At 46.1% G+C, this 27,608-nt stretch overlaps 1 protein-coding gene across 1 annotated transcript in view; it reads right to left on the bottom strand.

Annotated features, from left to right (window-relative positions):
* LOC139575166 (unconventional myosin-IXAa-like) overlaps positions 1-27,608 on the bottom strand; it is a 169,757-nt gene that overhangs the window by 127,906 nt on the left and 14,243 nt on the right. The window contains exon 2 of the mRNA XM_071400167.1: positions 12,941-13,920. Within this exon, the coding sequence (XP_071256268.1) occupies positions 12,941-13,834 (894 nt within the window). The 5' untranslated portion in view covers positions 13,835-13,920. The remainder of the gene's footprint in view (positions 1-12,940; positions 13,921-27,608) is intronic.

Below are 27,608 nucleotides of genomic sequence, written 5' to 3'. Positions count from 1 at the left end.
CACAGTGTCTCTGAGAGAAACTGTGCTTGGCTCTGGCTCTGCCTGGGGGAGATAACGAGTGTTGAGAAGAAGCAGAGGGAAGTTGGTCAGCATTCCTCTACCTAGACGCCAATTGGTTGAAGCAAATCATTCAATTTCACGACAGCTCAGTTATTTTTTTTTGGGGGGGGATACAGGTTAGTGCACTGGCATGTACACTACATGTATAGTAATAGGACTTTTGAGAACACTTTAGAAGATGACTAGTAATATCAGAGTACCCCTAAAATAGAGTGTGTCTGTGTGCATGGTTGGAGTAAAGCATATTTAGGAGTTGAGGCTGGTGCAATGCACACACGTATACGAGCAGAATGCAGCCTGTGTAAAAGGGAGGACAGAGGAGGTGTGTGTAGCTCAGACGGAGAGGTCAGCTCACCACAGCCGTTCTAATGAGGCTAGTCTATGTAAACAGCATTCCAGCAGAGGAAGAGACACATGTGTTCTTAACAGGTTGATCCATTATACTACCATATCCTGTACTGCATCTACTCTACAGCTCACAGGACTCTGGTCAACTTTCACAGTTAACAAGGATTATAGTTAACAACCTTATATATCATAACATTAACTGTAGTTACTATGCTGCCCCTAACCAGCCCATATCAAGGTGATGGAAAAGGATTGAAACTGTAGAAACCATTCACAGTATACACAAAGTTATTACTACACTTATTCAAATGGGAGGCCCAACACACAGCCTCCTGTTGAAAACACTTCCTGGTATGTATACTTCTTCCTTTCACGAGAGCCAAATCAGGACGTTCCCTGTTTAAAACATGCACGGTACAGAAGCATATGACGTTTTCACATAACCGAGTGTTCTCGGATGCAGCCTATTTTAATGACGAACACCATCACAGTAAGTAGGGCCGTTTGCAGCCCACTATAATTGAGCAGTTTATCATCTCATTTCGTCATTATCTTTACAAGTAGGGCTGACCCAATTAGTCGACTGGTCAATTTTTTGTTGTTGTTGAGCAGTAGCAAATATATATACACATATATTTGTTTTATTAATGGCACATGAGACACCGGTCTTATTCGCGCCGATGTCAGTGAACTAATCCATTGCGGAGGCCGTGGGGATGACTCAGTCCAGGAAAAAGGGGTGTGGCTAAAATGCACATCTCGCTTCAGAATGCGCTCTTTCCCGCCAATTTGTGCACATTCATTCCGTCTATGTTGAGTAAGGACGCGCACGTGATTACTCATAGAAGTAGGCTATGGCTACCTGGCCTGGGCGCAAATGTAGGCATTTTAACAGTGGTGGAAAAAGTACGCAACAGTCATACAATACTTGAGTAAAAGTAAAGATATCTTAAGAGAAAATGGCTCAAGTAAAATAAAGTCACCCAGTAAAATACTAATTGAGTAAAAATATTTGGTTTAAAATATATTTAAGTAGCAAAAGTAAAAATCATTTCAAATTCCTTATATTAAGCAAACCAGACGGCACAATTTTCTTGTTTTTTTTATTTACTGAAATCCGGGGGCACACTCCAACACTCAAACAAAGCATTTGTGTTTAGTTAGTAAGCCAGATCAGAGGCCAGGGATGTTTGGTTGATAAGTGTGTGAATTTGATTATTTTCCTGTCCTGCTAAGCATTCAAAATGTACTTTTGGGTGTCAAGTAAAATGTATGGAGTAAAAATTACAATATTTTCTTAAAGAATGTAGTGAAGTAAAAGTAGTAAAAAATATAAATAAGTAAAGTAAAGTACAGATACCCCAAAAAACTACTTAAGTAGTACTTTCAAGTATTTTTACACCAATGCATATGTATGTGCCCATTTGGGGATCTGATAGTATTTCTGATTGGCTTAATGCACCACCACCACCACTAATGAGCTGTGGAGCTTCTCAAAGTAATGTTGTTTTCTTCACCTCAAACAGCAAGCAAACAAAATATGTTTTTACATCCACTGAGAATGACAATAGTTCCTCAATGTATTCCAGCTTGCTTCGTTTCGATAACTACTCAGCATGAAAGTGCAAAAAAGTAACGCTCTAATCCAGTGGAAACTTCATAAAATAGGCCTACATGATTACTTATTATCCCTTGTGCAAATAGCCTACAGCTGTGTCTGTCCCGCTGGAAACTGAGGGCCCAGAATATTTTAAAACAATGTCGCAAGTTTGCTAGCAAGAGCTTCCGGCCAGACTCAAGTTAATAGTTAAAACAAATGTTTAAAGTTTGTTGCAGACAGGCCATGTGTAGCCAATGTGAGTTATGCTTCTTTTTTTCCCCTTTAAAAAATATAAATATATTTTAAATCAGGATATTTTCTTCCTGCAGGCTGCAATGTTATTATTTGTTGGCTTCATATGCTTTTAATGTTTGTATTATTCTCATTTAGATTGATTTTTGATTAACCACATGACAATGATTTTGAGATACAAAGACCTTGTTATAAATGTAATTAAACTGTTCAACGAAAATGTGCATATGAAAACCATAACTGGCACGCAGATCAGTATATATTTTCTTTTATACATATTGTGTGTAGATTGATTAGGAAAAACTGTAATTTAATACATTTTAGAATAAGGCTGTAACGTAACAAAATGTGGGAAAAGTCAAGGGGTCTGAATACTTTCCAAATGCACTGTATAGTTGATTTTATTAAAACACAGGGTGTGTCTATATGGAAAAAGACACGTTTTAACATTTCTACCAATCGATTGGTCGAAAGAACAGACAACTTTAGTTTTTCTCTCGAGACAGCACTAATTACAACCACAGGGATTGAATCCATTTAGCTCGTTTATTTCCTGAAGTGGATCATCTCTGACATGTATAAGATCTTAATGAGGCAGACAACTAGAACTACTAGAAAGTCTGACACAGAACCAGTCACACCAGCAACCTAATGGGGTGAGAGAATAACACAGGAGAGTAGGAGTATAATCACACCTTTATCCTTTTCTGTCATCTATACGATGTTAGGAGAAACTGGAACTGAGCCTGTATCTGCGGACTGTTTAGTCAACCAGTCGATACTGTAGGACTGCATTTACAATACCTTGTGTAACCTAGCACGAGCACACACACCCCAGGGCCTCAACACACACCCTCTCAATACACACACACAGGGTGATTTGGTTTCACACAAACAAAATGGACACACCAGATTCTACCACCAGGAAGCCGAGAGCTCAATGGATCCCAATCTGTCTGGTCTTTCTGTTGCCAAGGGGAATGAAAAACAACCACTTCCAGTGGACAGTAAAGCCCCCCCCAACCCCATGTCTGCTGCTGACCCCACCCTGTGTGGGAGACATACAGTACAGCTCTAATCCTGCTGAGCATTACAGGGCTAGGGGGGTTGGTATTACATGTGCTGTGTGTGTGTGTGTGTGTGTGTGTGTGTGTGTGTGTGTGTGTGTGTGTGTGTGTGTGTGTGTGTGTGTGTGTGTGTGTGTGTGTGTGTGTGTGTGTGTGTGTGTGTGTGTGTGTGTGTGTGTGTGTGTGTGTGTGTGTGTGTGTGAGTGTGAGAGAGAGAGAGAGAGATAGCAGGGTAGTGATGAGGGATAAAGCAGAGAGGAGAAGCTGCTGACCTGGGCTGACTCACTCAGGGAGTGTTTCTGTTGGACGTACATGTCGTAGGGGGAGTACAATAGTAGCATGTAGCATTGGGCCAAATGATCATTACAGCAGCTCCATCCACAGACAGTAACTAGCCTGACCCTCCAGACTCCTTACAGCAGCTCCATCCACAGACAGTAACTAGTCGGAGGTCTTCTACAGAGATTATTTTCTTGAATCCATGTTTTAGGGGGAACAGTCTGAAAAGTAGGCTACATTTCAATCAAAGCAAGTTGCATGATCCCGATTCCTCAGCGGTGAGTGTGGTCTACTTACTGTGTCCGACCTGGATTTCAAACCATATATCTCCTGGTCACCATCCTATTCTCCAACCACTAGCTCACACTGCAGGCTCAGCACTGATAGAGAGAAGAAGATAAAAGGCAACCAGACTATAAAACATCTTCAAATCTAATTAACGGTTTTGTTACGTCACTAAGCCACGCGGAAGGAGTTTTTTTATTTATTTAACTAGGCAAGTCAGTTAAGAACAAATTCTTATTTACAATGACGGCCTACCCGAGCCAATCCCGGACGACGCAGGGCCAATTGTGCGCCGCCCTATGGGACTCCCAATCACGGCCAGTTGTGATACAGCCTGGAATCTAACCAGTGTCCGTAGCACTGAGATGCTGTGCCTTAGACTGCTGCGCCACTCGGGAGCCCTCACAGAGCTGATCTGTGTGTGTGTGTGTGTGTGTGTGTGTGTGTGTGTGTGTGTGTGTGTGTGTGTGTGTGTGTGTGTGTGTGTGTGTGTGTGTGTGTGTGTGTGTGTGCAAATTAGAGGAAGCTACACACTAACAGCAGTGCCAGGAGCATTGAAGCGGGCTCCAGTGCATCACCCAGCCTCTCCCACACTAAGCTCCTGTGACAGCTCCTTATTCTTCAAAGGCAGACAATGATGATGCAACCACAGAAAGAGCAGCGTAAGTCACTCCTAACTCTGCCTGCTCCTGACTCACTCCCAGGGAAGCCAGCTGTCTCCACTCACATCTACAGGTAGCCCAGAACTAGTCTTTTTCCTATGAGATTATTTTTCTGTTTTGAAGTGCTAGAAAAATGATGTCTTGATACGTGTCATCCTTCATGAATCTATACTCCCTTGTTTATCTTAAATTGATGCCATGTTCCCACAGCTGTCTTTTATTATGATAGCTTTTTAATTGCCGGATAAAAACTAATCTTGACCGCAGGCCAATTGTCTTGGACATGTAGATAAAGTATTCTGTTGGTGAATATGTTGTAAAACAAATTAAACAAATTGTAAATGATCACAATGTATCATTTTTGTTGGAGCTTAGTTTATAACGACATTTGAATAATACTAAACCTGGCTAACTAATACTAAACCTGGCTAACTAATACTAAACATGGTATTAAACGTATTCGGTAAACCATCTCTAAACCAACATACCAACAACCATGGGTCTAACATATCTTCAACATGGGGGTCTTTAACAGACAATCCATCTGGATTGGAGTGGTAGTTACGCAACCAGGAAGGTCTGTCTACAGGCTAGAGCTGAACAAGTCAACGGGCTATCCTATCTGGCCCTTATGTCTGCAATCTGCCCACCCTTTCCCTCCCAGAGCACAGGACCGGGAGCATGAGCTGACCCATCAATCTGTCAAGACTGTTTGCACTCTGCTTGTACATGTCACGTTGACTATAGTGTGTGTGAGGCAAACCACGACGTTGAGCGTTCCTGTCAGTTATCTCCAAGACGATACACTGGTTTCCTGAGCTGACCTATCATTACTGATGAGCAGTATGGAACAAACAGAACACAGTTAGAGGCAAGAGCAACTCTGAAACTGAACAACTGATTTCAATTGGGTTGTTTTGAGGTAGTGGAACAGCTTGGTTGTTCTGAGGTGGATTCCAATGTAGTTCAAGTTGCCAATGCTAAACATCTTGTCCACATAAGGTTCTGCTGTATCTAGGAAAGAAATGTAAACAATGTTCAGAAATTATGGAGAGCGGCTAGTTGCCAAATGGCTAAAGGAGGACAGGAGGGGAAAGATGGAACCATTAGAGGAGGACAGGAGGGGAAAGATGGAACCATTAGAGGAGGACAGGAGGGGAAAGATGGAACCATTAGAGGAGGACAGGAGGGGAAAGATGGAACCATTAGAGGAGGACAGGAGGGGAAAGATGGAACCATTAGAGGAGGACAGGAGGGGAAAGATGGAACCATTAGAGGAGGACAGGAGGGGAAAGATGGAACCATTAGAGGAGGACAGGAGGGGAAAGATGGAACCATTAGAGGAGGACAGGAGGGGAAAGATGGAACCATTAGAGGAGGACAGGAGGGGAAAGATGGAACCATTAGTAGTAGTGGTTAGAGGAGGACAGGAGGGGAAAGATGGAACCATTAGTAGTGGTGGTTAGAGGAGGACAGGAGGGGAAAGATGGAACCATTAGAGGAGGACAGGAGGGGAAAGATGGAACCATTAGAGGAGGACAGGAGGGGAAAGATGGAACCATTAGTAGTGGTGGTTAGAGGAGGACAGGAGGGGAAAGATGGAACCATTAGAGGAGGACAGGAGGGGAAAGATGGAACCATTAGAGGAGGACAGGAGGGGAAAGATGGAACCATTAGAGGAGGACAGGAGGGGAAAGATTGAACCATTAGTAGTAGTGGTTAGAGGAGGACAGGAGGGGAAAGATGGAACCATTAGAGGAGGACAGGAGGGGAAAGATGGAACCATTAGAGGAGGACAGGAGGGGAAAGATGGAAGCATTAGTAGTAGTGGTTAGAGGAGGACAGGAGGGGAAAGATGGAACCCTCTACATCCCACATTCGTTGTCATCCTTCAGTGATCCCTACACACTACTCACAGCAGTACGTGACCTAGAAACATGACCTTGCCACTCAGAGACATGCGCCTGGCTGATGGCAGCTTGAGTCTCACTATTCATCTCAATCAATCCAAAGCTTGATTAATTTGAGCACTTGAGAGACAGGGCATGTCAGGAGCTAACAGCGAACTGTTGGTGTTGGCAGAGCTCCAGAGTAAAGCCTCTCGTAAGTGATATCTTCCATCAAGCGTTAACATCCTGTCTGTGCCCGTGGCCCCGGGGTGAGCTTCTCAACTGACAGCCATTGGAAAATGACTGTGTGCTCAGCTTTGGTTTTGCAACAGTAATATAGAAATCCCCAGAAGGAAATATTTTTATTTATTTAACTAGGCAAGTCAGTTAAGAACAAATTCTTATTTACAATGACGGCCTACCCTTCGGCCAAACCCTAACGACGCTGGGCCAATTGTGCGCCGCCCTATGGGACTCCCAATCACGGCCATTAGTGATACAGCCTGGTATCCTACTCATAACACTTATCCGACCTTATCCGCTGCGTTTAATAAGCAGTGCTACCACTTTAACAAAGCTCAATGATAAAGTATCGAATCGCTTCAACCATTTATGGCCATTAGCAAATGCAGTGAGCTAATGAGCCATTAGCTTAAACAGCCTCCATAACGTTACTGTTTGTGGTAGGCATTTATTTAGAGCATGAGCTACGTGCTTGAAGGGAGTGTCTCATACTATCTCAAGGCTAAAGCCAAGAGAATAATGTGCATCATAAATCACATCTGTCAGAACAATGCTAGCAGGTATGTTGCTATATTCTCATTATGGATTTCTATGTTCGCAAATTTTGACTTTGAGCCTAGAGTTAACTGAGGTAAACTAGTGGTTTGACAGGTAACACGACTCTATAGTCTCTGTTGTAGGTCCAGCTGAATGGCTATGTCAGTGGATATATGTACATACTGGCTGCCTGAATAGTGCTTGACAGCTGGACCAAAGGTTAGATGTGTGTTAGCTAACTAGCTAGTCCGGGGCTCTGACATTAGCGTAAAGACCAGTAGCACATTGTTCTCTCAGGAGTGAAATGGTAGCCGACCCAGCCCCCCTCCCCATGTTTGAGTGAGAGTCAAGTCAAGGTAATGTACCATCAAAGGGAGGGAGAGAGGAATGAAAGGACAGGAAGATCTCTATTGCATACTCCTCGCCTCCTTCTTAAAACCCATTGGAGTAGAAAGCCAGAGGTCCCTCCCCTCTGACCTTCTGCTCCAATAGGTTTTGAGAAAGAGGCAAGGAGAGAGGAGTCTGGAATGGAGACACTTCCAGTGTCTTAATTCAACCTTAACAGCAGTCTTAAAAGGTCTGTTAACAATATTAGAGGGAAGCAGGATTCTGTTCCACACAACTAGCATTTAGAAATGCACCTTGGATGAATAGATTCTTGATTTAAACAGAGTTCACACTGCTACTTCCCTATACCTCTTAAAGCCACTGTCCCTTTTTGAGTGATCCAAGGTTAGACTGTCGGGGCCCCCTCTCCCGGTTCCCTCGGTCCCCCTCTCCCGGTTCCCTCGGTCCCCCTCTCCCGGTTCCCTCGGTCCCCCTCTCCCGGTTCCCTCGGTCCCCCTCTCCCGGTTCCCTCGGTCCCCCTCTCCTAGTTCCCTTAGTCCCCCTCTACTAGTTCCCTTAGTCCCCCTCTACTAGTTCCCTTAGTCCCCCTCTCCTAGTTCCCTTAGTCCCCCTCTCCTGGGCCCTAGCAATACTAATCAGTAAAGGGCAGATACGCAATCTCACTGTGCAAACAATTAAATGCTGCACCTCCGCACTCAAAAACCACTCAATTGTGCCGGCGTGTTAGAGATTAACCCACAGGGCTTACACATTAGCCGTCCAGAGTGGGAGACACACACATTAGCCGTCCAGAGTGGGAGACACACACATTAGCCGTCCAGAGTGGGAGACACACACATTAGCCGTCCAGAGTGGGAGACACACACATTAGCCGTCCAGAGTGGGAGACACACACATTAGCCGTCCAGAGTGGGAGACACACACATTAGCTGTCCAGAGTGGAGACACACACATTAGCTGTCCAGAGTGGAGACACACACATTAGCTGTCCAGAGTGGAGACACACACATTAGCTGTCCAGAGTGGGAGACACACACATTAGCTGTCCAGAGTGGGAGACACACACATTAGCTGTCCAGAGTGGGAGACACACACATTAGCTGTCCAGAGTGGAGACACACACATTAGCTGTCCAGAGTGGGAGACACACACATTAGCTGTCCAGAGTGGAGACACACACATTAGCTGTCCAGAGTGGAGACACACACATTAGCTGTCCAGAGTGGAGACACACACATTAGCTGTCCAGAGTGGAGACACACACATTAGCTGTCCAGAGTGGAGACACACACATTAGCTGTCCAGAGTGGGAGACACACACATTAGCTGTCCAGAGTGGAGACACACACATTAGCTGTCCAGAGTGGAGACACACACATTAGCTGTCCAGAGTGGAGACACACACATTAGCTGTCCAGAGTGGGAGACACACACATTAGCTGTCCAGAGTGGAGACACACACATTAGCTGTCCAGAGTGGAGACACACACATTAGCTGTCCAGAGTGGAGACACACACATTAGCTGTCCAGAGTGGAGACACACACATTAGCTGTCCAGAGTGGGAGACAGACACATTAGCTGTCCAGAGTGGGAGACACACACATTAGCTGTCCAGAGTGGAGACACACACATTAGCTGTCCAGAGTGGGAGACACACACATTAGCTGTCCAGAGTGGGAGACAGACACATTAGCTGTCCAGAGTGGGAGACACACACATTAGCTGTCCAGAGTGGGAGACACACACATTAGCTGTCCAGAGTGGAGACACACACATTAGCTGTCCAGAGTGGAGACACACACATTAGCTGTCCAGAGTGGAGACACACACATTAGCTGTCCAGAGTGGGAGACACACACATTAGCTGTCCAGAGTGGAGACACACACATTAGCTGTCCAGAGTGGGAGACACACACATTAGCTGTCCAGAGTGGGAGACACACACATTAGCTGTCCAGAGTGGGAGACACACACATTAGCCGTCCAGAGTGGGAGACACACACATTAGCTGTCCAGAGTGGGAGACACACACATTAGCCGTCCAGAGTGGGAGACACACACATTAGCTGTCCAGAGTGGAGACACACACATTAGCTGTCCAGAGTGGAGACACACACATTAGCTGTCCAGAGTGGAGACACACACATTAGCTGTCCAGAGTGGAGACACACACATTAGCTGTCCAGAGTGGAGACACACACATTAGCTGTCCAGAGTGGAGACACACACATTAGCTGTCCAGAGTGGGAGACACACACATTAGCTGTCCAGAGTGGAGACAGGCACCGTAAATGTTGTTCCTGAGAGGCTGTAAAAAATAGCACCCCTTGATCTTGGTCACGTTCTGTCATTTCATACACTTGGCTTTCAGACTGGTATCAGACACCACTTTAACAGTACGGCTGAATGAATCTAGAGGAATAGTTCTCCCTCAAACACTTGACTTGTAATAGGCCTACAGTATAGGTGTTAATGTTCTCATATAGAACGAGGCAAGTAAGTACTGTACACCAATCAGGGTCGGGGTTGACCAAAACACCTGCTTGTCCAGTTCTTACAATTACTTCAGAACACTAAAACGGTACACTTTCCAAAGCCACCTAAAACAATATACTCCTCAGTCACACAGTATGAGTGTGGTGCCACTCTGAAGTCCTCCTCAAGGAATGTCAGAAGGAATGTGTACACTCCCACGTTCAATGAAACCCAAGCTACTGTAAACAGACTGTGGTCAGACGGCGAACCACAGAGACGGAAAAAAGACAATAGTTGCCAGGCTGTGAGGCTGTAGTTGCCAGGCTGTGAGGCTGTAGTTGCCAGGCTGTGAGGCTGTAGTTGCCAGGCTGTAGTTGCCAGGCACTGAGGCTGTAGTTGCCAGGCACTGAGGCTGTAGTTGCCAGGCACTGAGGCTGTAGTTGCCAGGCTGTGAGGCTGTAGTTGCCAGGCAGGCTGTAGTTGCCAGGCTGTGAGGCTGTAGTTGCCAGGGTATTCTGGTGAAATAATGTTCAGGTGTGGTTGTTGTGTGACATACAGATGAATGACAGAGGATGTGGGGGGGGGGGGTAAATCCCTTTGGAATGTTCAGAAATAGAGGGTGCCCCAGAATACACTACAGGGCTTGTCATTCAGACAACCTAGGCCTCTGACACAGGTAGCACTACTCAGTAATAAACAACTCATTTTGAGTTTGTCCTTCCTTCCAAGCTCTGTTGCCGCCCATCAACAGATTCAGAATTTATTTTGATTGAACTATTATGTATTGACAACCTTGGACGGTGCTTTGCGTTCCGGTCTGGTATCCAAAAACAAGGGGGAAACAGCGAAACAAGAAGGCACAACTGTAGCCATTCAGAAGCTGCTGTGGGCAGAGGAAAAAGCTCCTCTGTGTACAATATAATCCCTGCACAGCTGGATGAAACTGCAATAAAGCCTTCTATAGAGCAGTAGAACTCTGGCCACAGGGACAGCTGGGGCCAGACACTGTTGCATAAGAACACACAGCTCGTCCCATCTATCAGGTACAAGCCAACAGAGTCTGAACACACAGCTCATCCCGTCTATTAGGTACAAGCCACAGAGTCTGAACACACAGCTCGTCCCATCTATTAGGTACAAGCCAACAGAGTCAGAACACACAGCTCGTCCCATCTATTAGGTACAAGCCAACAGAGTCTGAACACACAGCTCGTCCCATCTATTAGGTACAAGCCAACAGAGTCTGAACACACAGCTCGTCCCATCTATTAGGTACAAGCCAACAGAGTCTGAACACACAGCTCGTCCCATCTATTAGGTACAAGCCAACAGAGTCTGAACACACAGCTCGTCCCATCTATTAGGTACAAGCCAACAGAGTCTGAACACACAGCTCGTCCCATCTATTAGGTACAAGCCAACAGAGTCTGAACACACAGCTCGTCCCATCTATTAGGTACAAACCAACAGAGTCTGAACACACAGCTCATCCCGTCTATCAGGTACAAGCCAACAGAGTCTGAACACACAGCTCATCCCATCTATCAGGTACAAACCTGGTTGATAATAGAGCAACGGTTTCTTCATTACTGGAAACTGTTTTTATTGCACCATCAACCACAGCTGCTGTACCACTACACATAGTTCATAGACTGACAGGAGGCACTGTAGACTGGCTGACACAAACAGCACTGTAGACTGGCTGACACAAACAGCACTGTAGACTGGCTGACACAAACAGCACTGTAGACTGGCTGACACAAACAGCACTGTAGACTGGCTGACTGAAACAGCACTGTAGACTGGCTGACTGAAACAGCACTGTAGACTGGCTGACTGAAACAGCACTGTAGACTGGCTGACTGAAACAGCACTGTAGACTGGCTGACTGAAACAGCACTGTAGACTGGCTGACTGAAACAGCACTGTAGACTGGCTGACTGAAACAGCACTGTAGACTGGCTGACTGAAACAGCACTGTAGACTGGCTGACTGAAACAGCACTGTAGACTGGCTGACTGAAACAGCACTGTAGACTGGCTGACTGAAACAGCACTGTAGACTGGCTGACTGAAACAGCACTGTAGACTGGCTGACTGAAACAGCACTGTAGACTGGCTGACTGAAACAGCACTGTAGACTGGCTGACACAAACAGCACTGTAGACTGGCTGACACAAACAGCACTGTAGACTGGCTGACACAAACAGCACTGTAGACTTGCTGACACAAACAGCATTGTAGACTGGCTGACTGAAACAGCACTGTAGACTGGCTGACTGAAACAGCACTGTAGACTGGCTGACTGAAACAGCACTGTAGACTGGCTGACTGAAACAGCACTGTAGACTGGCTGACTGAAACAGCACTGTAGACTGGCTGACTGAAACAGCACTGTAGACTGGCTGACTGAAACAGCACTGTAGACTGGCTGACTGAAACAGCACTGTAGACTGGCTGACTGAAACAGCACTGTAGACTGGCTGACTGAAACAGCACTGTAGACTGGCTGACTGAAACAGCACTGTAGACTGGCTGACTGAAACAGCATTGTAGACTGGCTGACTGAAACAGCATTGTAGACTGGCTGACTGAAACAGCATTGTAGACTGGCTGACAAACAGAACAAAAGCATTTTGGCTCATTTTGTCCATGAGAGGAAAATAGCACCAGAAAACTCAGACAAAATAACCATCACTGTTAGAGGTCGACCTCTAATCACTGTTACAAATAACCATCACTGTTAGAGGTCGACCTCTAATCACTGTTACAAATAACCATCACTGTTAGAGGTCGACCTCTAATCACTGTTACAAATAACCATCACTGTTAGAGGTCGACCTCTAATCACTGTTACAAATAACAAAGGATTTTTATTGCAACGGTGTCCTTACCTCCAACACTGGCCCCGCCCCCAGAATGATCTGCTCCACCCCGCTGGCGAATCCCTTCTGGCTGAGGGCGGTCAGGTGGTGAATCAGGAAGTTGGTGCTCTGGGTCTTTCCCGAGCCGCTCTCCCCAGAGATGACGATGCACTGGTTCCTCCGCCGCTGCAGCATGGCGTGGTAGGCCACGTCCGCCACGGCGTAGATGTGCGGCTCCAGGTCTCCCAGAGCGTGGTTGTCGTACATCTTGACGTACTTGGGGTTATAGATGGGGAGGAACTGGAAGGGGTTAATGACGATGAGGATGCTGCCTACGTAGGTGTAAATCCTCTCCTGGCGGAAGCGCGAGCGTAGGTTGTCCAGCAGCGAGCGCTCGGTGAGCTCCGGCAGGCAGCACAAGTCGGCGTGGTCACCCCTGACCTCCTCCTGTGGCAACAGGCCACGCTCCGTCATGCGCCGGCGCTCCTCAGTCACACGCAGCCACATCTGCAGGCTGCCGCCGTAGTGGATGGAGCCATCCAGATTCTTCTGCCGCAGCAGGAAGCGGTAGTCCTCCCCGCCGCCCGAGCCCGAGCGCTGCTCCAGAGCCCCGCGGGGCCACAGCATCATCCGTTGGACGGGGCAGTCGCTGGGGTTCAGGATCCATTCTTCCCCGCCAAATTCCTTGACCTCGGCTAGCACGTAGCAGCGGTCGCGGTCCAGACGCAGGCGCTCCAGGCAGCGCTCGATGGCCTCGGCGGCCGTGGTGCTTTTGCGGGCGCTGACGGGGCAGTAGATGGTGCCCTCGGCCAGGGAGCCCGGATAGATGCGCAAGGTGAACTCCGAGTCCTCGTATCGTCCTCGCCTGCCCAGCGTGCCCACGCCGCCGATCCCGCCGCCGTGGCCGCCATCACGAGCGCTCATGGTGTCACAGGGGTTCCCATTAGCAGTCACTTGACCTCGCACGTCCTTCACTAGGTCGGATGGGAGACTGCCTCAAGACATCACCGCTGGAGGAGACAGAAATAGAGGGTTAGAGATGACAAGACACACAGAGAGGTTAACACCGTAAATCATTCATCACGGAATCCACCACAAAATGTGAATTTCATATTATTATGTAATCTATGAAAAATGTCCAAATGAGTTTCTAGCTGGCTGGCCAACATAAAGAGACTGGAACATTCAGGCATCACAGCATCTGGACTGACTAGATTACACGGCACAGCAGCAGCAGTCCAGCCCCATGCCAAGACTAGCAGCTGCCAGCTTCTCCACTGAACACACAATAACACCATTCAAAACCTTAATATACACCCAAAAGTTCTGATGGGGTGACTGGTGTCCACAGAGAGAAGAGAAGAGCATTATGAGACAGTCAGAGACAAAACATCTGTCCAACTGGACTGTCCTAAACTCCTCAACACTTTGTGACAACTACTTATGTAAAAAGGCTTTATAAAATACATTTGATTGATGGATGGACCATATAAATGGCCTAAAAATCGGTATAAACGTAGCATTAGTCAGTCTCTGTGTGTGTGTGTGTGTGTGTGTGTGTGTGTGTGTGTGTGTGTGCAAACCACTAAGCCCTCTTTTGTCTGGGCTCCTCTCTCCTGTATACAGCTCATTCCCATGGAGACTATACTGAAACAGAAACCATCCACAATACCTCACACAGAGTGTACACAACTACAAAGGTAGCATAGATATTCAGGTATTCACTAGTGTTGTGTAATTTGCTTTGCATAAGCCAATGATGAGACTGACCACCTCCCTGTAGGCTGAGACCTGGCCGGGTGGTGCCAGTACAACAACCTCTCCCTCAACGTGACCAAGACAAAGGAGATGATTGTGGACTACAGGAAAAGGAGGACCAAGCACGCCCCCATTCTCATCGACGGGGCTGTAGTGGAGCAGGTTGAGAGATTCAAGTTCCTTGGTGTCCACATCACCAACAAACTATCATGGTCCAAACACACCAAGACAATCGTGAAGAGGGCACGACAACGCCTATTCCTCTCAGGAAACTAAAAAGATTTGGCATGGGTCCTCAGATCCTCAAAAGTTTCTACAGCTGCAACGTCGAGAGCATCCTGACTGGTTGCATCACTGCCTGGTATGGCAACTACTCAGCCTCCAACCGCAAGGCACTACGGAGGGTATCTTTGGTTGTTTAGTACATGGCCTCACATGTGAATCATTAAAGAGCTGGGTGGGTCTAAGGCTTTAGAGGGTGTGAACGATGCTGAATGGGTGTAGACAAAGAATTATTGAATGTCCGATACCAGAGCCAATGAGAACCATTTGCCATATGAACATGATTGTGTTTACCACAATTCCTCTCACAATGTATCAGCTAGAAACATACACAGATGCTGCTTTGTCAGTCCAATATACGGTGTTATTTCTGTTGCTAAGGACAAAACTGCTCCTACCCATAAAAACCTGCATGTGGGGAGAAGAAAAATGAAAACAGGAAATGGAACAGGGAAGCATATAGGTGGCACGCCATCTCCAGCTGGGTCCTAATACAATGCTGCACCCTTCTCTCCAATTTCCTGCCGGCCTACATTCAACCCCCCCCCCACCACGACCAGGTTGTGGACAGCCTTGCCTGCATGCGTCCAACACACACACACCCCTGCTAACCAGATTGTGTAAGGCTGGGCACACACACACTGGGGGTATTAATGGTGCACTTCGCTGTGTGTGTGTGTGTGTGTGTGTGTGTGTGTGTGTGTGTGTGTGTGTGTGTGTGTGTGTGTGTGTGTGTGTGTGTGTGTGTGTGTGTGTGTGTGTGTGACGGCCGGGTGGCGGAGCAGATGGCCAGTGCACTGCTTAAAGGATAGGGGTTAATAGATTTAGGGTTGTTCTCCCTCAGTGGCTGACTGGCTGGCCATGCCGAACCATGTTCACCACATCAGGTCAATCAACTAATGCTCTCCTCCAGGGAATCACCAGCCCTTAGCAATCACCGCAACTGTCTGGGGTCTAGAATCTCATCTCCAGTTTGGATTGGAGATGCACAATCCTTTTATTCACAGCTGAGGTAGAGGGGGGAGCTTGTGTCAGCCCAAGACTGAAGCTGATTATGGGGTGGAGTGCATTATGTCAGAGGATTGTATGTTTGCAGGGTGGGTGGTAATTCTTAATGTACTGTGTATTGATTAGTAGTAGTACCGTACATGACAACTGTATATTCAATCAAATAAAACATAGTATTCTGGTTAAAAACAGTGTAGAGTAGACCATACTCACTGATGATTACAACCAGCAATCCGTTTTTAAACTGCCATTAAAATTACACAACTATAGGCCCAAGTCAACACATTCCTTCCAGCAGGAAAATGAGGCTGTAGTAGTATACTCTAAAGAACAAAGTGGCCTAGACTCTCGTAACCCCATAACAACACGTTACACCGTCAACACACACTGATACAGTGTCAATATGAATCAGTGAACACACCCCGTACGGCCAGGGACAGAATATCCCATTGTTGTTGCCGCATTCTGAAACTATTATCCATTTGACTGGCAAACAAAAACTGAACAATCTTGCCATTTGCTGAAGCAAATGTCCTGAGACAGAGAGAAGAGAGAGGAGAGAAGAGAGATATACAGATAGACAAGGCCCTGCAAAGACAGAGAGACAAGGCCCTGCAAAGACAGAGAGACATAGAAAGACCCGAGAGACAGAGGGACATAGACAGAGAGAGAATGTCTAAGCCATGATGTAATGGTGCCTGAGGACAGTGAGAGCTGCCGCTGTTTGTGGAGACTAATAGAGGTCCCGTGGTGGACCTTTTCTATTGGTGGGTTCAGTGTGACACAGCACACTAAACCCACAGGGACAAAAACATCCCGCAGTGTGTGTGTCACTTTCCAAGTTCCCTCTACATTTCAGTCAGTAAAAAAAACTGACTCACTAACAGGGAAACAATGGGAAAGGGTCACCCACTCGGAGGAGGGTAGAATGTATTAGTGCTGACTGATTAAATGGCTGTCGTTGTGAGAGGAGCGGAGGATGGAGTTGGGTCGGTTTAAGTTATTACATCATGGTTTTGAGAAGCTGTGTGTCATCAACCACAAACACACCGACAGCTGACCATGTCAGACAACGGTCATTGTTAGATCTCCTGTACCAGTTTATTAAGAATGTGTGTATGTATGCATTTACATGGCATAGCATATATGTTCTGGACCATGCATCACCTATAGTAGTGCATTAGAACCTAATGGGGCGTGGAGAGCCAGACTCCTCCATTATATCTATACTGGTCAGGTCCCTCTTCCTCTACAAGGGCTCCAGAGATGTGGGGGAAAAGACACCAAACACAAAGTCAGAGAAAGGAAATTGCACTTTGGACACAAAACACATTGCAACAGTACATTCATACAGTACATTCATACAGTACATTCATACAGCCATAAAGAAAAATGCATAGAACATGGCTTGTGAAAAACAGGCATGAAACACAGAACAGTCGACTAAGCTCAAAGCTCAATGTGCTAAGTGCTTTGGTTTGTCATAACTGGCAAAAACTCTGAGCAGCCAATAGCAAGCCTTCAATTAAAGCTCCTTATGTTTGGCATTATGGATTATGATACAATACAGTCAGAGGGGAGAAGTCTTAATTAACCAAACGACTCAATTCATTTCCAAAATGAAAGGGGGGGGGGTGTTCTATCGCTGGCAGTCCTGGGTGTTCAACCAGCGGAGGCAGAGAGGATCATGGGATATCTGGCTGAGTGAGAGGGGGTACAGTAAGCAGGGCAAGATCTGGTCACAAGAGCACAGTAATGAGTCTGGTGTTTGGTGAGAAAAGACAGTTGAAGAGGAGTAACATAACACAGGACTGCTGTGTGTGTGTGTGCGCGCGCGGGGCCCCAAAACCTTTTCCCTTGTGACTAAGTGACACCATTGTGTCTCAGCGGCACCATTGTGACTCAGCGGCACTAGTTATGACCTTGTCAACAGGGATACTACAATTCAGCAGGAAGTCAATGACTTCACAGTTATACTGTTAAGAGAGTATTAGTGAAGCAGTGTTATCGAGCCAAGCATTGAGTCAAAAACTTCTACAAGAGGGAGGGCCCGTCTTGTAGGCCACTTCTACAGGAGGGCCCGTCTGGTAGGCCACTTCTCTACAGGAGGGCCCGTCTTGTAGGCCACTTCTACAGGAGGGCCCGTCTTGTAGGCCACTTCTCTACAGGAGGGCCCGTCTGGTAGGCCACTTCTACAGGAGGGCCCGTCTGGTAGGCCACTTCTACAGGAGGGCCCGTCTGGTAGGCCACTTCTACAGGAGGGCCCGTCTGGTAGGCCACTTCTACAGGAGGGCCCGTCTGGTAGGCCACTTCTACAGGAGGGCCCGTCTGGTAGGCCACTTCTACAGGAGGGCCCGTCTTGTAGGCTCGGGACATTGCAAAGCAAAACTTTGCCAAAATACAATAGTGACTTAATTCAACCACTAGTTTCTAACCAATTGGTTGACTGCATAGTCATCAGGGGGATGTTTTCCCTTTTGTCTTGCTTGACCTGCCGGGAAAGAAAATCTGCAGCTGCTGACACCGCAGCCAATGATTCTGTTACAAGTCAGCTCAGAGCGGTAAAACTATTTGAATTGCAAATCAGCCGTGCAACGTCCTCTCCAGTCTCCAACTCCTACAGTCTAATCTCACCGGTAGTCTTCAGTCTCCAACTCCTACAGTCTAATCTCACCGGTAGTCTTCAGTCTCCAACTCCTACAGTCTAATCTCACCGGTAGTTAGACTTATTATGCAAATAATTATAAACAAAACACAAGCAACAGTGTGCCAACACGTAGAATGTCGTCTCATCATTTTCCAAGACCTCGTGTTCCCTCAAAAGGTCGACATTTCAAATATCTCTTTTCATACATTGTTCATTCCAGATCCAGAACAAAACACTGAGGTGGGACTTAGAACTTAAAGTTCACAGCACATATCCCAGTACAGGCTACAACATTGCGTTTGAACGCCTTCTCCCCAGAGTTTCAAGGACATACCAAACATTCAAATGCCCTCATCTTTTGACTTGAAGAGGAACAGCAAGCATGAACGTGTGGCCCAACTCCTGAAGCAAACCGAGGTGTCTCTGAACCCAACCAATATACACTACATACCAGACATCTTCAATGTTATGAGTAGGTGGCATTAAGCCACTGAGTCCTGCAAAGTAAAAGAAAAAAAGTTTGGTTCTAAGACAGTTCTCAGTCTAAGCAGTCATGTTGTTGCTAAGTGTAGCTCTTTCAGGTCTTTAAAACAGAGAGTTGGTGTACAACCAATCTTCCAGTATGTTGAGTGTGTCTCTGTAGTGAAGAGTAGTGCTTCAGCTAGTTAGCAGATCTCCACAAGTGCAGCAGTGCACTCACACCTCCAGACATTCCATACCGGGAAGGACAGAGTGTGCCACAAACGTTTCGAGTCACACTGACCATATGTGTGTTGCGTTGTGACTGTCTCCCCCCCCTCTCTCACACAGCCCTTATTCTGGCCTCATGACAAGGAAGTGTGTGTCTGTGTGTGTGTCAGCGGCCTGTCAAAACACACCACAGCCCTATACAGTGGGAAGTAAGCATGTGCTCTCCTTCGCCCTCTCTTCTACTGTCTATTCTTTGTCCTTGCCGGTCTATATCCTCTCAGCTCGTCTTCAATCCAATCCTTTACAAAATTTTTTCCTTTGCCCTCTTTTTTCTTCCCCTGAAATGAGAGCTCAAATCAAATCAAAGTTTGTCACGTGCACCTAATACAACCTTACAGTGAAACGCTTACGTACAGGTCCTAACCAACAGGGCAATTTTTAAGTAAAAAAAAAGTTATTAGGTGAACAATAGATAAGGAAATAACAAAACTGTAAAAAGACAATAAATAATAACAGTAGTGAGGCTATATAGAGTAGCGAGGCTATATACAGGTACCGGTTAGTCGGGCTAATTTGCTGTTGTTCTGGGATTGATTTGCACTTTTCACTTTTCATATCATCTCTAGGAGACAGAACGTGTCTCCTTCCTTAGCGGTATGATGGCTGCGTGGTCCCATGGTGTTTATAATTGCGTACTATTGTTTGTACAGATGAACGTGGTACCTTCAGGCGTTTGGAAATTGCTCCCAAGGATGAACCAGACTTTAAAGGCACAGTCAATGTATGTAAACTTCTGAACCCACTGGAATTGTGATACAGTGAATTATAAGTGAAATAATCTGTCTGTAAACAATTGTTGGAAAAATTACTTGTGTCATGCACAAAGTAGATGTCCGAACCGACTTCTATAGTTTGTTAACAAGAAATTTGTGGAGTTTTAATGACTCTAACCTAAGTGTATGGAAACTTCCTGAGGGGGAATAGGCTTTGTCGTGCCCTCTTTACGACTGGCTTGGTGTGTTTGGACCATTCTAGTTGGTTGGTGATGTGGACACCAAGAAACTTGAAGCTCTCAACCTGCACTACAGCCCCGTCGATGAGAATGGGGGCGTGCTCGGTCCTCCTTTTCCTGTAGTCCACAATCATCTCCTTAGTCTTGGTTACGTTGAGGGATAGGTTGTTATTCTGGCACCACCCGGCCAGGTCTCTGACCTCCTCCCTATAGACTGTCTCGTCGTTGTCGTGATCAGGCCTACCACTGTTGTGTCGCCTGCAAACTTAATGATGGTGTTGGAGTCGTACCTGGCCACGCAGTCGTGGGTGAACAGGGAGTACAGGAGGGGACTGAGCACGCACCCTTGAGGAGCTCCAGTGTTGAGGATCAGCGTGACAGATGTGTTGCTACCTACCCTCACCACCTGGGGGCGGCCCATCAGGAAGTCCAGGATCCAGTTGCAGAGGGAGGTGTTTAGTCCCAGGATCCTTAGCTTAGTGATGAGCTTTGAGGATACTATGGTGTTCAACGCTGAGCTGTAGTCAATGAATAGCATTCTCACGTAGGTGTTTCTTTTGGCTAGCAGATCAGGTAGATGCTCTGTTTGCAGAGCAAATAGTTCTCTGTGGTGGTGGGCACAGTGAGACCAATAGTGGGTGCTTTTGTGGGATAATATCCCCACAACCAAGACATGAGGCTCCTGAATCTCCACACCATGTCTAATTCAAACACTGTCTCTGCCTAGCTCCGTCTATTGCTCCCTAGCTAAATGTAGGCCAACCCTTTATATGTGACCGTTTTCACTCAACCTTGTGCTCCATACTTCAATCAATGTCACACCAACACAAGTCTTTCAATGTTTGTAACATAGTCTAAACGCATTGCCAGAACCATTACTGCAATTGAAGTTGAAATCGTCAAGTTTAAGCTGTAAAGTGTTTGACCTACAAGATGTACAAGATCAAAGTAAACTACGTGAACAGACAACTGCTAGTAGCTCATTAGTGAATCCAAGCAGATTTGAGTTAAGAGAGGGTCTCAAGGGGAGAACAGACGTCCTGCTAGTAGTACACTTCTGATGTGGTGCGCTGGCAACTCTTCTAAAACACCCTTAGTAAATCCAATAGCGGGCTCTAAAAACACAGCTCTCTGAGGTGAAACTCACGGCTAACCAATTAAATACGGGAACAGGTAAACACACAAAGACCAAGTCATTTTTGCTTGTAGCTAAATGTTTTTTGTTCCGTGTCCTTGACCTTGTTTTAAGATGTGTATGTCATTGTTTGCTGCCACATAATCCATTTTACAATGTTAGAGGTTGAAAATGTAGCATACCTGGTGGGCTAGCAGGATATTGCCTCTTCCAGTAAGGGCCTTATTCAATCAAATATGTAAAGTGAATAAACAGATAACCAGTGGAAAACAAAGACATTCTACATAATTCAGGCACACTGTCATGCTGGGCTGGAAAGGTTCAGGTTGTATTCAACTTTTGGGTTGAAACGGTATGTTCTCCAGACTTTGATGAATTACATGTAAAGAAAGTGTCAGTCATCTACACTGAATAAACATGTGGACTCCTTACAGCCACAGAGAAAACAACACAACCATGGCCTCTCAGAACTTTGTTAAGGCGTCAACTGATGCTCTGATATAAACACACTATCAAAAGCTCTTGATCAAACGACAGCCAGGAATTATGTGAGAAGAGCCAAAGAGAGATGAAACAGTTATAGTAGCTCTACTTTGATGCAGTCTCTCTGATTCACTGCCAGGACCTGAACACAGGGCTTGTCATAAACTATTTGTGTACAGCGTATGAACTGTGAGCTGGAAGGAGACACCTGAGTCAGCAGGCCAGGGTCAGCGAGAGGAGAGGAAACATGGCTGCCCCACGCCTTCATAGCCAACAGAAACACTGCCACTGTTGCCAAGTCACTTAAAGGGCCGCGCCGTCACCGGCTCCTCCTCTGAGTGGGAACAGAGATCCTTCAGCCTCCTCGACTTGGCCAAGAGGTTAACTCTTTGATGAAGGGGAAACAGGATGAGATTGGTGCCTGTATGTCACACCTTCACCTCTGCCTACTTGAAGTTCCTTCCTCAATAAATATTGGTGCCCTGTTTACAACTTCATAGATAAGATATCACAAATACCTTAGTAATTCAATCACAATGTCAAGCAGAGTTTGGGCTAACACAAAGTGCAATAACGCTAACCTGTTAACCTAGCAGGGTAGCATGCTAGCATGTGGCTAACCCAACTGACACATCCCTTCCAAACTTCACCGTTCTCACTGGAATTACAGCCAAAGGCTCCCTGGGCCTGTGTGCACGACACAGCACAGAGATAATAACGGGTATTCTAAATGAAATACAACTGCCATGCTAACTCCCGCCACATGCCTGCTATAATAGGAACATGCTTGCCTTACGCTAAACGCTGACAGGTGTGTGGTGGTGGCACAATTGTGGATTTGCACTCGTACACAAATATGAAGTTGTCTCGCTGAGGAGACCCGGAGGATCTTGTTTGGTGGGTCAGGGTGACAGAGCCATGTGTCACTGCTAAAATAAGAGCCGAGATTGTACTAATAATAGCCCCAGCATGGCCAGTCCAGTTAGCACAGTGTGTGGTCACAGAACAAGGAGCGCTCGCTCGCTAGACAAAGGGGGAAGATGTACTAGGAATGATCGGATGCTAGACTGTGCTGATCCTGTTCAGAATTGCTCTAATGCCACATTCAAAGAAGAAAACAGAATTATGAGATTACAATAAAATATGTATATAAATAAACGGCCTATCGTTAAATGTAAAGGTGGAAAGAAATGGGAGAGCAATCCCACCACAGAGTCAAGCCTAAATTGCTTTTTTATAGCCTTGTAAAACTTGCAACTCTTGAAGAGAGACATCCGGGCCTGGCCAGTGACAAGCCAGGACAAACGGATTCTGTAGCAGGAAGAGCATGTCACTACTTAGCCAAGAATAACTACACCCATAGCCATGTGTATAGCCATGTTCATTCATTTCTTAATGTTGACTTTATAATGAAAGGACACCATTTCATTTCAGCAGTTAAATGTCAATGTCACCTAGTAGTCCACTGGTCAACAAAGACTCCAACGTTGAAGAATAAGGCAGCTTAACCTAAATCAAAGATGGCCACCATAATAGCGTTCTCTAATCAGCAAATCTTTGTAACTCTTGAGGTAGGTCGCAGGACTTCCATTTCTATCAACATGGCCAGCCTTCAATTGGCTATGCTGTCCCCTCTCTACATACAGTAAGGGGATGGTTCATGGGCCTTTCAGAAAATACTAGTCACTCTGGGCCAAACAATCCAACAGACTTTGTCATGCCAGTGAACTCAAAGGCAGGTTCCTGAAAGGAACTGCTATTAATACCACTGAAGGGGTTTGCATGGAAAAGAGCGCTGGAGACAGGGAGAGTAAACAGGACCACCCCTGCGTGGTCGCAATGGCGAGGCCTACTTCCTTCATCCACTCCCAGGACAATGACCCCGGCATGGGCGAAGCAGGAAGCATGGTTCAGGGGGCTTCTCCACAACAACAACACCGTGACATTGTTACGGCTCCCTTTCCACTTTCTACTGATAGCAAAGCATGAACCTCATTATGAACTTTTAAGTGTCCTGTTTGATGCTACAATGTTCCCAGTTTGAGGAACTTTAACTCGTTGGGGGTCAAATTGATGCCGTATGTCAACGTTTAACATCTAGCTACAAAATCGTAGCCAACAGGGGCTCTTAAATTCCCTGCCCTTTAAGTCAGAAAAGAGAAGATTACACAAAATACTATGACAAAAGAGGAAATAAAACATCAATGTCTGCCTCTGACCTACAACAGACAGGAACATGATCAAACAGGACATCCCAACCGGAGAGGGATTCTCACAACAGACAGCCAACTGTGAGGAGACTGCCAGAGCTTCCTGTCAACAGACACTACCTAGAAAACAGTACGGATGGACAGACTGCCAAACAGGTCCGTGGGTCAGACAGCATGTGAGCTTTTTCTGGAGGACTCTCACCATTCCCACGCTCCTCTGACTGGCTGCAGACAGAGCACCGGCGTAGGACGTAGATAGGGCTACAGACACCTGTCAGGAACCTGGGAGAATAACACACAGAGATCTGGCCCTTTCCAAACCTCTCGCCAAACCTCCACTCTCTCTAACCCTAATCCAGAAGAATACGACACATACCAGAACTCTTGCCCTTTCCAAACCTCTCTGGCCATCTCCCCCTCTCACTGTCGTCCAGTCGCTCTCTCCCACACCATCCGTCTCCCCCTCTCTCTGTCCATCTCCCCCTCTCTCTGTGTCCATCTCCCCCTCTCTCTGTGTCCGTCTCCCCCTCTCTCTGTGTCCGTCTCCCCCTCTCTCTGTCCATCTCCCCCTCTCTCTGTGTCCATCTCCCCCTCTCTCTGTGTCCATCTCCCCCTCTCTCTGTGTCCATCTCCCCCTCTCTCTGTGTCCATCTCCCCCTCTCTCTGTGTCCATCTCCCCCTCTCTCTGTGTCCATCTCCCCCTCTCTCTGTGTCCATCTCCCCCTCTCTCTGTGTCCATCTCCCCCTCTCTCTGTGTCCATCTCCCCCTCCCTCTCTGTCCATCTCCCCCCTCTCTCTGTCCATCTCCCCCTCTCTCTGTCCATCTCCCCCTCTCTCTGTCCATCTCCCCCTCTCTCTGTCCATCTCCCCCTCTCTCTGTCCATCTCCCCCTCTCTCTGTCCATCTCCCCCTCTGATTGTGTCTCTGTTACAGCTGAAAGGTGAGAGTTCTATAGTTAGTTATATAGTGATATAGTGTCCATGTGAAATCATTCAGAACTAGACACAGTAAGAGGTGATGATAGAGGGCATTCCAACAGTAAACCATTAAAGGATGCCAATCATACCATACAACCAAATAAGTATGAGGTAGCCTGATCCTAATAGGCTGCGTTTACACAGGAAGTCCAATTCTGATATTTTGACCAATCACATCAGATCTTTTCACATCAGATATTTTTCAGAGCTGATCTGATTGGTCAAAAGACCAATTAGTGAAAAAAAATGCAGAATTGGGCTGCCTGTGTAAACGCAGCCATGGTGTCAGAGATATCAGTATCATCTGGATGAAGACTTGGCAAGAACAACATCTGTGTTACAAATGGAACTTAATCATTAACAGCATGAATCTGCTACACTGGGGTATTAACTTACTTTAACATTAGTATAGGGGAGGAGTAGGATGTTCCTTTCTCAGGAAAGAGAAATCTGTCAAAATTGGCCATTCTCTAATCTCCAGACAGTTGTGGATTTCTTTGGCAACACATTTTATAAAAAATAAAGACATGGGGGAACTAGCTGGCATGGAATATATAGTCATCACACAGAATTATTTAAAAACATTTCCTGGTAAAGCCGCTCATCAATTCATACTGGAAAGAAGTTCAGTGTGTGTGTGTGGCAGGAAGCCCACAGCAACTGAATAAAGAACACCGGTGAGCTCATGTGTAGCTGGCTTGTACACCTCTTCAGATGTTTGCCAAGTCTAACCACTAGAAAGGTATCACCTCAAGCACAAATCTGTCTGGTGGTGAGCTGCATGGCAAATGACTGTATGATGCCAAGCAGGGTCGTGGTCAATTCCATTTCAATTCAGAAAGTAAAACCTATTCCAATTATCTTCCATGAGGAAAATGTACTCTAAAAGAGAACTTCAGTGTACTTCTTGAATTGAAATGGAATTGACCCCAATCCTGATGCCAACAGCCTCGACTGGGAAAGTTGGGAACCACTCGACTCTAGAGGAGTGAGTGGGGCGATGTCAGAGCATCCACTCCGCCGGTGCTGAAAGCAAGCAGCTGGGGTTGGTCAGAGGGAGAAAAAGCAGCAGAGAGGGAGTGGAGAGGAGGGTGAAGAAGAAGACACAGGGAGGTTACTGTAGGAGGTATCAGTGACCTGGATTACACACACTCCATTTCTCTAGAAGAATGGTATCCATTAGGCCAAGGCCTGGTTCAGCTCAGCAGGTCCTGGCCTGGGGCAAGGCAGCTTCAAGGACAAGAGGAGGAGGAGCTGGGCACCAGCGGGTGGACTCCTCCAGACACAGTGGCTGGTAAATACACACGCTCACACCGAGTACGTTTATATGCACAGTAATAATTTGATATTTAACAGATTATGCAATAGTCATGTAAACACCTTACTCTGCGATTAAAACACCTGGTTTTCTGAGAAATCGTTCTAATTATTAGGACATGTAAACACCTTGAATCTGCTTTCCAAAGGTGTATTTGATCTGCGCATGTGCAAGCACCAGCCGAGTGCGAGTGAAGCACCCTCTATAGTGCGAGTGATGCACCCTCTATAGTGCTAGTGAAGTGAGTTTGGAACAACTGAATGTATGCCTCTTAGAAATAGTTCACATACAAACATTATATGTCCGAACTCATAATCAAATATGCTTCCCAAAAATAACAGTCGCTTTGGTAGAACATTTATTTTGATTGGTGATTTTCTGCATTTATCAGAGTGCCATCAGGTAGCCTGATTTCAGATGGCTCCATGGAAAGAGGATTATTAATAATTATTAGGGAAATCGTTCTTCTTACAAAGCATGTACAGTGCCTTGCAAAAGTATTCACCCCCGTGGCATTTTTCCTATTTTGTTCCATTACAACCTGTAATTTAAACATGTATTTTTATTTGGATTTCATGTAAATGGACATACACAAAATAATCCAAATTGGTGAAGGGAAAAAAATTACTTAATTTAAATTAAAAAAAAAAAAAAGTGGGAAAGTGGTGCGTGCATATGTATTCACCCCCTTTGCTATGAAGCCCCTAATTAAGATCTGGTACAACCAATTACCTTCAGAAGTCACATAATTAGTTAAATAAAGTCCACCTGTGTGCAATCTAAGTGTCTGCAACACCACTAAGCAAGGGGCACCACCAAGGAAGCGGCACCATGAAGACCAAGGAGCTCTCCAAACATGTCAGGGACAAAGTTGTGGAGAAGTACAGATCAAGGTTGGGTTATAAAAAAATATCAGAAACTTTGAGCACCATTAAATCCATTATTAAAAAATTGAAAGAATATGGCACCACAACAAACCTGCCAAGAGAGGGCCGCCCACCAAAACTCACAGACCAGGCAAGGAGGGCATTAATCAGAGGCAACAAAGAGACCAAAGATAACCCTGAAGGAGCTGCAAAGCTCCACAGTGGAGATTGGAGTATCTGTCCATAGGACCACTTTAAGCTGTACACTCCACAGAGCTGGGCTTTACAGAAGAGTGGCCAGAAAAAAAGCCA

This window comes from Salvelinus alpinus, chromosome 5 (genome assembly GCF_045679555.1).
Source record: "Salvelinus alpinus chromosome 5, SLU_Salpinus.1, whole genome shotgun sequence".
NCBI lineage: Eukaryota > Metazoa > Chordata > Actinopteri > Salmoniformes > Salmonidae > Salvelinus > Salvelinus alpinus.
The sequence above is the reverse complement of the archived record's forward strand: the minus strand, read 5'-3'. Positions and strand labels throughout refer to the sequence as shown.